General features: G+C 49.8%; 1 protein-coding gene across 1 annotated transcript in view; it reads left to right on the forward strand.

Annotated features, from left to right (window-relative positions):
• LOC311241967 (basic helix-loop-helix ARNT-like protein 2) overlaps nt 1-11,617 on the forward strand; it is a gene marked incomplete at both ends in the record, with an annotated part of 90,522 nt that extends 78,905 nt beyond the window's left edge. Inside the window, 4 exons of the mRNA XM_084330924.1 lie at nt 1,302-1,416; nt 5,708-5,837; nt 8,570-8,654; nt 11,460-11,617. Of these exons, the coding sequence (XP_084187050.1) occupies nt 1,302-1,416; nt 5,708-5,837; nt 8,570-8,654; nt 11,460-11,617 (488 nt within the window). The remainder of the gene's footprint in view (nt 1-1,301; nt 1,417-5,707; nt 5,838-8,569; nt 8,655-11,459) is intronic.
• Nucleotides 11,618-11,980: the final 363 nt, after the last annotated feature.

Genomic DNA, 11,980 nt, shown 5'->3' on the forward strand with positions numbered 1-11,980 from the left:
CACATTATTTTACGGCTGTGGGTAGGGCGTTCCACATTGTTGTGGCATAATTGCGAAACGTGTTTAGTCCCTTGTTTGAGCCGAATCTGGGTTGAACATGATTTGTGAAACTTCCTCTGGTGTTGTGGTCGTGGAATTAACTGATCTTTGGGAAGTATTAGTGTATCTTGTAGACCAGGCCCATTGCAAGTTGCTGTACTCTGTCGTCTACTCTAAGCCATCCTAGATTGTCAAAATGGGCAGGGGTGAGGTGGGTTTTAGGAGTAAGCAGTAGTCTTGACCAGTTTGTTTTGTGATGTTTGTAGTCTTGTTTTTAGGGTCTTTGAGGTGCTTTGGTACCATGAGGTGCTCGGCTGTTGACAGGGACACGCACACGGGAGCACATCACTCCTGTCCTTGCCTCCCTTCATTGGCTGCCTGTGCAGTTTAGGGTCAATTTTAAGATCCTGCTGTTTGCTTATAAAGCAATGAATGGTCTGGCCCCACCCTACCTCACCGAGATCCTGCACCCCTACACCATCATGGTCTCTGAGGTCTGCTGACCAGTCCCTCCTTGTTGTCCATAAATTCAGGCTGGAAAAACAGGGGGGACCGTGCATTTGCAGCCCCCAAACTGTGGAACGAGTTGCCCCCCCACATTAGGCTGGCCCCAACGCTCCCAGTGTTTAAGTCCCATCTTAAAACACATTTGTTCTCTCTAGCTTTTAAAATAATGTAGTCTGCTGCTGTAATTTTGTTTGTAGTTCTGTGTACTTTGTATTGTGTTTATGTGTTTTTTTTTTTATACTATATTATGGTTTTTACTGTGAAGCACTTTGGTCAACCATGTTGTTTTTAAACGTGCTATACAAATAAAGTTGGATTTAGATTGATTTGGATAGTCGTATTACCCTTGAATGAGTGCTCCTGCCAGAGTCTTCAGGGTATTCTTGTTTACCAGAGAGGAGATCCGGTACAAGAATCTTGTTCGTTGGTCGACTTTTTTTTATTACATTGGTTGCCATTTTGTCACAGGAAAGATTTGCCTCTATGATGGACCAGGTAGGTCATTTCATCTTTCCTTGTGACAATATTGTCACCCACTGTAACAGAGGTTGGCCTTGCTGAGTTTGTTATTTGATCCAAAGAGAATGACACCTGAGATCTGAGTGAGATCTGTTTCAGATCGTCTTCCTGCTCATCTGCTCTCAGATCTGTTTAAGACCACGTTAAGACTCAACAAGATGAAATAACTTACGGTGGAGATTTTAACTGAATGTGCTTCATTTCCTGTCTCTGGTTTTCTCCACTCATTCTCACAGATGACATCAAACGCATCCTACCCATAATCCCTGGAGTCTCCGGCAGCCTGGGCAGTCTGGTCTACGCTGGCAGCATCGGGACCCAAATCGCAAATGAGCTAATTGACTCAATGGGGTAAGATCAATCAATTGATCAATCAATCAATCAATCAATCAATCAATCAAGCTTTATTCATGTGGCACAATTCAAACATACAGTAGTTACCATGCAAAGCGCTTTACAAACATCAAGAGAAGATATCTAAAGGGCCAATCAGTGTTAAACAGATGTAGATTCCAATTTACAACAGGTTAAGAACGTTTCCGATTGTTCATTTTCCATCTACAGAACAACCTCTTTAAGAATGTATGTGAATAATATACTTATGTAAAACAGTGTCTGTTGATCCAGGCTGGATGAGTGTCTGTTGATCCAGGCTGGATGAGTGTCTGTTGATCCAGGCTGGATAGGTGTCTGTTGATCCAGGCTGGACGGGTGTCTGTTGATCCAGGGTGGACGGTATAAACGGTATACGGTATAAACGGTATGAATTTGCTCTACGGTATGGATTTTGACTATACCTTGTAACCGGTAGAGCAGCTCTAAAATAGCAATGACGTCATGTAACCACAGCGCAACTATTTCACTCGCATTTGCCCCTAAAAATAGATAGAATTAGTCATAGATAATAGATATGTGCAAACTGGAAAAAGTTATTTAGGAGGCTTCGCACAGTGGGCGTGTCAACACGCAATTGTCATTTCATAATAAACACATATCACCGCGGCGCACAGCAAGTTTCAATTTCGGGAGCCACCTGGCGACCTGCCCGGCCTCAGCTTCTCCGGATGGGAACGATGGAAGTCGGTGATCAGGGCGGGGTCGATGATGAACTGGCGGGAGACCCAGCTCCGTTCCGTATCCCTCCCAGTCCACCAGATACTGGAACCCCCGTCCTCGGCGTCGGATGTCCATGAGCCGGCGAACCTTCCACTGGGGGTGTCCATCCACCATCTCGGGAGGAGGCGGATCTGGGGCAGGAGGCATCAGGGGACTGAGAGAGACAGGCTTTACTCGGGACACATGAAACACAGGATGAATGCGCATCAAGGCTGGAAGCCTGAGACTCACCGCCATGGGACTGAGCACCTTCCGGATCTCGAAAGGGCCGATGAACCGGGGGTTCAGCTTCTTGGCGGTGGATTGAAGCGGATCCTTGGAGGATAGCCATACCCTCTGCCCTGGTTGGTAAGTCGGCGCAGGGATACGTGATCTCCCAGACACGACAACACCGGTCAAGATGAGCCTGCACGGAGGGAACTGCCACTTCCGACTCCTGTGCTGTGAAAAGAGGGGGTTGGTAGCCCAGAGATACCTCGAACGGCGAGATGCCGGTGGCGGAGCTGACCAGGGAGTTGATGTCGTACTCGACCCAGGGGAGGAACCGGCTCCAGGATGCGGGCTTCTTGGCGGCAACACACCGGAGAGCAGATTCCACGCTCTGGTTCATTCTCTCAGTCTGCCCGTTAGCCTTTCATCTGGTTATCACCCACAGAGTGGCCCCCAATCCCTTACAAAAAGCCTGCCATACCTGTGAAGTGAACTGGGGCCCCCGGTCCTAGACGACGTCCTGGGGAAAACCATGGAGGCGGAACACGTGGCTCGTCAGGAGGTCCGCTGTCTTGGAAGCAGATGGAAGCTTGGGAAGGGCCACGAGATGGACCCCCTTGCTGAAACGATCCACCACTGTCAGAATGACTGTGTTTCCCTCGGAGGGTGGAAGGCCAGAGACGAAGTCCAATGCCACATGGGACAAAGGGCGGCTCGGAATGGGAAGTGGCTGCAGCGGGCCGGCGGGTGCCTGGTGAGAGGCCTTGCTGCGGGCGCAGACCGTGCAGGCCAACACGAACTCCCTGACGTCGTCCCTCATAGTGGGCCACCAGAACCGACGAGCCAGGAAGGAGAAGGTAAACCAGCTGGTGTGGCCCCATTGGAGAACCCGGGACCGGACAAAGTCGGGGACGAAGAGGCAACAAAAGGGTACGTTGCTCGGAGCGGGATGGAAATGTAAGGCACGCTTGACCACGGTCTCGATGCCCCAGGTGACTACTCCCACCACCCTGGCCTCAGGGAGAATGGGAGTCAGATCCTCGGTAGTTGGATCCACCTTGGAGTGTAGCCGGTACAGAGAGTCGGCCTTCGTGTTGCGGGACCCAGGGCGAAAAGTCAAAGAGAAGTCAAACCGACTGAGGAAGCTGGCCCACCTTGCTTTCCGGCCGTTGAGGTGCTTGGATGCACTTCAAGTTCTTATGGTCAGTCCAAATGGTGAACGGTTCCTCTGCCCCCTCCAGCCAAGGACGCCATTCCTCCAAGGCAGCTACCACTGCCAACAGCTCCCGATTCCCTATGTCGTAGTTCCTCTCAGCAGGAAGGAAACAATGAGAGTAGAAGGCGCATGGATGGACCTTCTGGTCCATCGCTGACCGCTGAGACAGGATAGCCCCTAGTCCAGTATCCGAGGCGTCCACCTCCCCGATGAACTGCCTTTTGGGGTCTGGGTGGAGCAAGACCGGGGCGGTGGTGAATCTGTTCTTGAGGGAAAGGAACACAGCGCAGGCCGCTGGAGACCAGTCAAACGGCAGGGAGGGAGGGGTCAGCTTGGTAAGTGGCTCCGCCACTTGGCTGTAGTTCTGGATGAACCTCCGGTAAAAGTTCGCAAAACCGAGGAAGCTTTGTAGCTCCTTCCGAGAAGAGGGCTCTGGCCACTCTACCACGGCCTGGATCTTGCGGGGGTCGGCTCGGGTCTGGCCACTCTCCACGATGAAGCCAAGCTAATCGATGGAATTGGAGTGGAAACGGCACTTCTCTGCCTTAATGAAGAGCCGGTTGCGGAGAAGGTGCTCAAGTACTCGGCGGACATAATGGACATGCTCCTCGAGAGTCTTGGAGAAGATGAGGATGTCATCAAGGTAGACCACCACAAAGTCATCGAGCATGTCACGAAGGACGTCGTTCATGAGCACCTGGAATACCGCCGGGACGTTGGTGAGGCCGAACGGCATTACCAGATACTCGTAATGACCCCTGGGAGTCTTGAAGGCGGTCTTCCACTTGTCGCCTTCTCGGATCGGGTCCAGATGGTAGACACTCCGGAGATCCAGTTTAGTGAAGACGGTAGCCTGGGTGAGGGGCTCAAAGGTGGAGTTCATGAGAGGAAGAGGATACTTGTTCTTGATGGCGATCTCGTTAAGTTGGTGATAGTCAATGCAGGGCCAGAGGCCTCTGTCCTTCTTCTTAACAAAAAAGAATCCGGCCGCCACCGGGGAGGACGAGGGCCGAAGGAGGCCTGCTGTCAAGGACTCGGAGATGTATTCCTCCATCGCTGCCTTCTCGGGGACGGTCAGACTGTAAAGGCGGCTGCCGGGAAGGGAAGCCCCAGAGCGGAGGTCGAGTGCACAGTCGTAAGGCCGATGAGGAGGAAGGGCTTGAGCCCGGGACTTGCTGAAAACCTCCCCGAGATCGTGGTACTCAGGAGGGATAGTAGAGAGGTCTGGAGGCGGGACACTAGGGGGACTCCGGGGTGACGGGCTGGACGCAGCCTGAAGACACTGGGCATGACAGGAGGAGCTCCACCCCATGATGGTGCCGGAGGACCAGGCGATGTGGGGCTCATGCAGCGCGAGCCAGGGATGACCCAGAATTACTGGGACTGAAGGGGACCTGGTAATAAAGAACTGGAGTCTCTCAACGTGATTACCAGCAATGGTTAGGAGGACAAGACAGGTGCGTTGAGTGATGTTGGCCAGGCGGTGCTGATCCCACGCGAAGACCTCCAAGGGCTTCTCGAGGTTCTCAAGCAGAATGTTAGCCTGGGTGGCAAACTCAAAATCCAGGAAGCTCTCATCAGCCCCCGAGTCAATGAGTGCACCCACCGTCGCCCGCTCGTCCGCCCAGGCCAGGGTAACGCTCGTCAGATGGTTCGGTGGTGCAGGGGTGTGGGAACAGGAAAAACGTCTCACTAGGATCTCCCGGGGTCCCAGCAAGCCTAGTCTTTTGGCCGGGTAGGACAATTGTAGACTCGGTGTCCCACAAGGCCACAGTAGAGGCAAAGGCCGGACCTGAACTGGGCCTCCCGTTCGGCCGGGCTAAGGTATGTGCGTCCCAGCTGCATGGGTTCCTCCCTGGTCACAGGCTGGGAGGTGAAGGGCCTACCAGTCGCGGGGGAGGCAGGACGAGCAGCAGTCCAGTCACGAGTGCGGGAGATCTGGGGGACGGTTGGGGGTCCTAGTCTGGCTCGCTCGCGCCTTCTCTCCCGGAGGCGTCCGTCTATGCGGATGGCGAGGCTGATCGGTCTCTCACAGCCTCGTTGAGACCCCTCAGAAAAGTGAGACGAAGCACCCGTAGTTCCAACCACTTTCGGTTGCAGCCAGTTTGAACTCCAGCGCGTAGTCGGTGACCCTGCCACTGCCCTGCTGGAAGGTGCCCAACCAGGCTCCAGGATCCTGGCCACAAGCTGGGTGGTGGAAAACCCTTCGGAGCGCTGCCACAAAATCTGGGTAGGAAAAACAGAAGTTAACCCTCATGGACCAGGAAGCAGTAACCCACTGTGCTGCTCGGCCTGTGAGCAGGTTAGTCATGTAAGCCACCTGGGCTGCCTCCGTCGTGAATCTGCTGGGTTGATGAATGAAAACTAACTCACACTGCATGATGAACGTGGCACAGTCCTCGAAGTTATCGCCAAACAGTCGTGGGCTGGAGAGATGGGGCTCCAGGGGAGCGGGGTTGGGAGGTGCAGGTTCAGCCGTGGTGGCGGGAGGTGGTCCGGCTGGGACTCCTGCCAATGGTGGGTTTAAAAGCAGGGTGTTAAATGCTGCACTGAGAGTCTGCAGCTGGTGTAGAATATCTGCCTGCTGATTACCCTGCGCAGTCTGCTGGGTGGTTAGTATGTCCAGAGAAGTCTGGAGTGGCTGGACCTGGGCCTGGAGGCCCTGCACAGCAGCCACAGCCGCCTCTAGCTGTTGGGTGTGGGCGTTGGTCAGCTGGATCTGACCTGCCAAGGCTGCTCTAACACTGTCTGTCGGCTGGGGTCGACATGGTTGGGTCGTAATGTTATGGTTTGTAAACAACCCCAACAGCACAACACAGACAGGTAGTTCAGAGTTAGCCAAAACCGAAGGGCGTATTTATTTTCACAAAACAAAAATGTGCAACAACAATGTTAATCCATTTGAGGGGAATGTCCTTTAGCCAAGTTCGGCTCTGCAGCACTGCCCTTAGCAGAGTTGACTCTGTAGCACTGCAGCTTTATGCTATCCCACTCGTGGGGGAAATAGAAACGGAGAATGTCATTAGTTCCAAAACTTATAAAATACGAGGCAGAGTCCAGTAACAAAACAATCAACAATTCTTCAGCGTTTGAGGAAACACACAAAAACTGACAAAGGCAGTGAGTCCAGGGCAAAAACGAGGATATCAATTCACAGAAAAATAGTCTTCCAAAAGACTCACCAGAAGCAAGGTCGAAGTGGGAAAACGAGGCACGGGTCCACGGAGGCAGAGAGAGAACACAGCAACAACTTCCAAGGGCGCACTGGAGGAACACGAGAGGGAACAGCAGTAGAATTGGTGGTGACAAAACGACCCGACACTGAATGTTCAGCAAACCGTGTATAAGAGTGCTCCCGTCGAGCTGAAACTCCTCTCAGGTGCGTGATGGTAATTGGCGCTGATAAGCGTGCAGTGCTGGGCCAGCCATCACAGATCTGCTTCCTCTAAACAAACAACTCACTGCAGCACCCACTTAACCCACTTTAGACACCTAACACACTTTATATTTATTGGTAAATAATTTGCACTACAACTCATACCTCATCACACCTTACTGTAAATTGTACCTAAATTGTACCTCATCCCATTTCTGCATTGTACTGTATATTGTATTGTAACTCAGTTACTTTTCTTGTACATTGTATATTGTATATTGTATTATGTACATTGAACACTTTTGTCTACGTACTTGACTTCTATTTTATACTTATTATACTTATTTTATACTTTTTATCTAGCACAATCTCTGGAGCAAAACAGAAAGAAGCATTTTATATAAAAGTACTCTGTATTTTTGTATGACAACTAATAAAGAAACTTGAAACTTGGTGCTTCAACAGACTGACCTGGTCTCCGTCCAGTGGAGCCGCCAGCCCCTTCGCCCCGAGCACAGACAGACCTCCACTACTGAGCCGGCAGACCCTGAAGAATGTAGGTGCTGTCGCCTCTCACACACCTTATTGTAGGTGCTGTCTGCTCTCACACACCTTATTGTAGGTCCTGTCTGCTCTCACCTTATTGTAGGTCCTGTCTGCTCTCACCTTATTGTAGGTGCTGTCTGCTCTCACACACCTTATTGTAGGTGCTGTCTGCTCTCACACACCTTATTGTAGGTCCTGTCTGCTCTCACCTTATTGTAGGTCCTGTCTGCTCTCACCTTATTGTAGGTCCTGTCTGCTCTCACCTTATTGTAGGTGCTGTCTGCTCTCACACACCTTATTGTAGGTCCTGTCTGCTCTCACCTTATTGTAGGTCCTGTCTGATCTCACCTTATTGTAGGTCCTGTCTGATCTCACCTTATTGTAGGTCCTGTCTGCTCTCACCTTATTGTAGGTGCTGTCTGCTCTCACACACCTTATTGTAGGTGCTGTCTGCTCTCACACACCTTATTGTAGGTCCTGTCTGCTCTCACCTTATTGTAGGTCCTGTCTGCTCTCACCTTATTGTAGGTCCTGTCTGCTCTCACCTTATTGTAGGTGCTGTCTGCTCTCACACACCTTATTGTAGGTCCTGTCTGCTCTCACCTTATTGTAGGTCCTGTCTGATCTCACCTTATTGTAGGTCCTGTCTGATCTCACCTTATTGTAGGTCCTGTCTGCTCTCACCTTATTGTAGGTGCTGTCTGCTCTCACACACGTTATTGTAGGTCCTGTCTGCTCTCACCTTATTGTAGGTCCTGTCTGATCTCACCTTATTGTAGGTCCTGTCTGCTCTCACCTTATTGTAGGTCCTGTCTGCTCTCACCTTATTGTAGGTCCTGTCTGATCTCACCTTATTGTAGGTGCTGTCTGCTCTCACACACCTTATTGTAAATGCTGTCTGCTCTCACACACCTTATTGTAGGTCCTGTCTGCTCTCACCTTATTGTAGGTCCTGTCTGCTCTCACACACCTTATTGTAGGTGCTCATCTTACACACAACAATAACAACAACAACAACACAATCTCTCATGTCTTTCAAGGTGTTGAGCAGAGAAGATGCTCCCAGCAGGTCGGGGTCTCAGTCAGAATCCAGGGCAGCAAGCAGTGAGACCCCTGCAGACACAGGTACTGTATGGTGATCCTCCCCCCCCTCTCTTTCTCTCTCTCTCTCACCCCCCCCCCTCTCTCTCTCTCTCTCTCTCTGTCTCTCTCTCTCTCGTTCCCCCCCTCTCTCTCTCTCGTTCCCTCTATCCTCCCTCTCTTTACCTCTCATTCCCTCTTTCTCTCCTCCCTCTCTTTACCTCTTGTTCCCTCTCTCTCTCCTCCCTCTCTTTACCTCTCATACCTTCTTTCTCTCCTCCCTCTCTTTACCTCTTGTTCCCTCTCTCTCTCCTCCCTCTCTTTACCTCTTGTTCCCTCTCTCTCTCGTTCTCTCTCTTTACCTCTCCTCTCTCTCTCCTCCCTCTCTTTACCTCTTGTTCCCTCTCTCTCCTCCCTCTCTTTACCTCTTGTTCCCTCTCTCTCTCCTCCCTCTCTTTACCTCTTGTTCCCTCTCTCTCTCTCCTCCCTCTCTTTACCTCTTGTTCCCTCTCTCTCTCTCCTCCCTCTCTTTACCTCTTGTTCCCTCTCTCTACTACTCATTTGTATATTTTTTACACAGTTTAATCACCTGGGCACAGGAGTTCAAAACTTTGAATCCCTATCTGATCCGATCAGATTTTGAAATCCCATTTTTTGTGATCCAGGATCACACAACTCCGCCAGATGTTGTCCCGGTATTTCAAAGCAATCCAGGATAGGATCACTCTGATCCAGATTCAGACTTCAAGATTACTAGATCTATAGGCGGCTAAGTGGCGCAGTGGGCAAGGCACTCGCCACTAACGCAGGAGATGCTGGGTTCGAGCCCAGCTCTCGGTTTTGATTCCGGCTTGGCTGGTCGTTCATACTAATACAATTGGCAGTATTAGGGGGTGGGAAAGCCGGTGGGTGGGGATCGGACGTTGTGGACAGCGACTCCTACAGGTCGGTTGGTGCGCCTGTACAGCAGAATCAGGAAGTATCGGGGGCAGCGTGAGCCTCCCACGCGTTACTCCTCGCCACTGAGTGATCGCGCTGTGCAGGTGAAAAGATGCAACGGCTGCCTCCTCGTGTACCGGAGGGGACACGTGATGCAAGGCTTTGTCCACATTGCAGCCGACCAGTGGGAGGCATGGTCTAGCAACGTTCGAGACAGGGGAGGTAAGAATTGGATAATACGAAATTGGGATGGGAGAAAAATTGAAAAATGGGGAGAAAAAGTAGATAAAAAAAAAAAGATTACTAGATCCTGAATATCAGTGCTTTAATCCTACCGATCTCCATCTAGTGGATATGAAAAAGAATACAAGGAAGACAAGAGACCACATTGCAGAGACTTGCAGAGACTATAATGTCTAATTATATTGTTAAATACATAAAGGACATACAAATCATAATAGAATTGTAATAAAAAGAAATACTCCCACTAGGGTAACAACAACAAAACATTCATTCAAAGGCAGCTGATCATCCAGGCGTGCTTTGAGGAGCTGAATTCTAAGTGAGGTTTCAGTTTGCTGAAGGTGACGACAGATGATGGACTTTTTATTTTGTTGAAGACTTTTTTCTATAATCATATTACATTTGTGATTGACAATCTTTGTTGTGATACTTTTATTAGCATAAACATTTATGTCATCAACATTTGGTTGAAAACTAAATAGGCCACCACAAATGTGACAATCTTTTTTTAAATAAAATAGATTTGCCATGAAAGCTAACAATTCTGTATTATTTCAGTTAACATTGCCAACTTTGCCATCTTATTTATATTGAAACATATTTTAAATAAATTGTATAGTACATTTTGCTCTGGTAATCCACTGGAAATCCACCCCTCTGGTGGGATCAAGATAATCCAGTTTTTTGGGATCAAACTGATCCAAATCCTGTGTTGTCGGTTTGAACTACCCGTTTCGAAAATGTTATCCAGATTAAAGCTTGGATTTTATTTCCTGATCTGATCGGATATCAAAGTGATCCTAATCCTGTTTTTTGGTTTTCAACTACCCAAAATCCAAATCTGATCCGATCAGATAAGGATTACAAGTTGTGAACCCCAAGGCGGTCAGGTGGCGTAACGGAGATTGCGTTCGTCACCAACCCCGGAGACGCTGGATTGCTCCGGGGTTGTCACCAGCTTGGCTGGCCGTTCACACTAATACAATTGGCAGTATTAGAGGGTGGGAGAAGCTGGCGGGTGGGTCCGGGTCGTTGTAAACAGCGACTCCTACAGTTCGGTCGGGGCGCCTGCTAAGCGCGGATAGGATCTAAGGGCGGTAGTGTGATCCTTCCACACGTTACACGCTCTCAGTGAGAGTCCGCGCTGCCAGGTGAAAAGAAGCGGTTGATTGGCTAGCATGTGATAGCCTCCACTCTCCCAGACCAACTGTGGGGGGTAAGTGCGCAGCGACCAGGAAGGGGATTGGGAATTGGCATAACGACTAACATTGGGATGGGAGAAAATCGGAGGAAAAAGGAGGGGGGAAAAGATTAAAAAAAAAATTAAAAAAAAGTTGTGAACCCCTGGGCCCTGCACGTTGTATATTACTATGGCACTTGAGTGCACTGACTCTGGTTGGATGCCAAACTTCTTTTCTGTGTACTGTGCTTGTGCTGTATGATGACAATTTGAATTCAATCTAATCTAATCTAATCTAATCTAATCTAATCTAATCTAATCTAATCTAATCTAATCTAATCTAATCTAATCTAATCTAATCTAATCTAATCTAATCTAATGCAGACACAACCACAGCAATCTGTCCTTGCTATGTTCATAGCATTGTAAGTGTAATGTTTTCAAGTCTTGTCTACTGCGCTTGACCCGATACTGTTCTGGTCACTCAGGTTTGGCGACCCAGTTGGAGTTGGACTGCATGGGGATGCCTGGCTTAGGCAACCTGAACAGCGACGAGGCGGCCATGGCTGTCATCATGAGCTTACTGGAGACGGACACCAACATGAGCGACACAGTGGACTTTGAGGACATACACTGGTCTCTCTAGAGGACATACACTGGTCTGGTCTCTCTAGAGGACACACAGGGCACACACTGGTCTCTCTAGAGGACACACACTGGTTTCTGTAGAGGACACACTGGTCTAGAGGACACACACTGGTCTCTGTAGAGGACACACACTGGTCTCTGTAGAGGACACACACTGGTCTCTGTGGAGGACACACACTGGTCTCTGTAGAGGACACACACTGCTCTCTGTAGAGGACACACACTGGTCTAGAGGACACACACTGGTCTCCGTAGAGGACACACACTGGTCTCTGTAGAGGACTACACTGGTTTCTGTAGAGCAGGGGTTCTCAACCTTTCTGCTGCCAAGGCTCCCCTGTGTCCAATAAAATATTCCAGG

This window comes from Notolepis coatsorum (assembly GCF_963971535.1).
Source record: "Notolepis coatsorum genome assembly, chromosome: 15".
Classification (NCBI taxonomy): Eukaryota; Metazoa; Chordata; class Actinopteri; order Aulopiformes; family Paralepididae; genus Notolepis; species Notolepis coatsorum.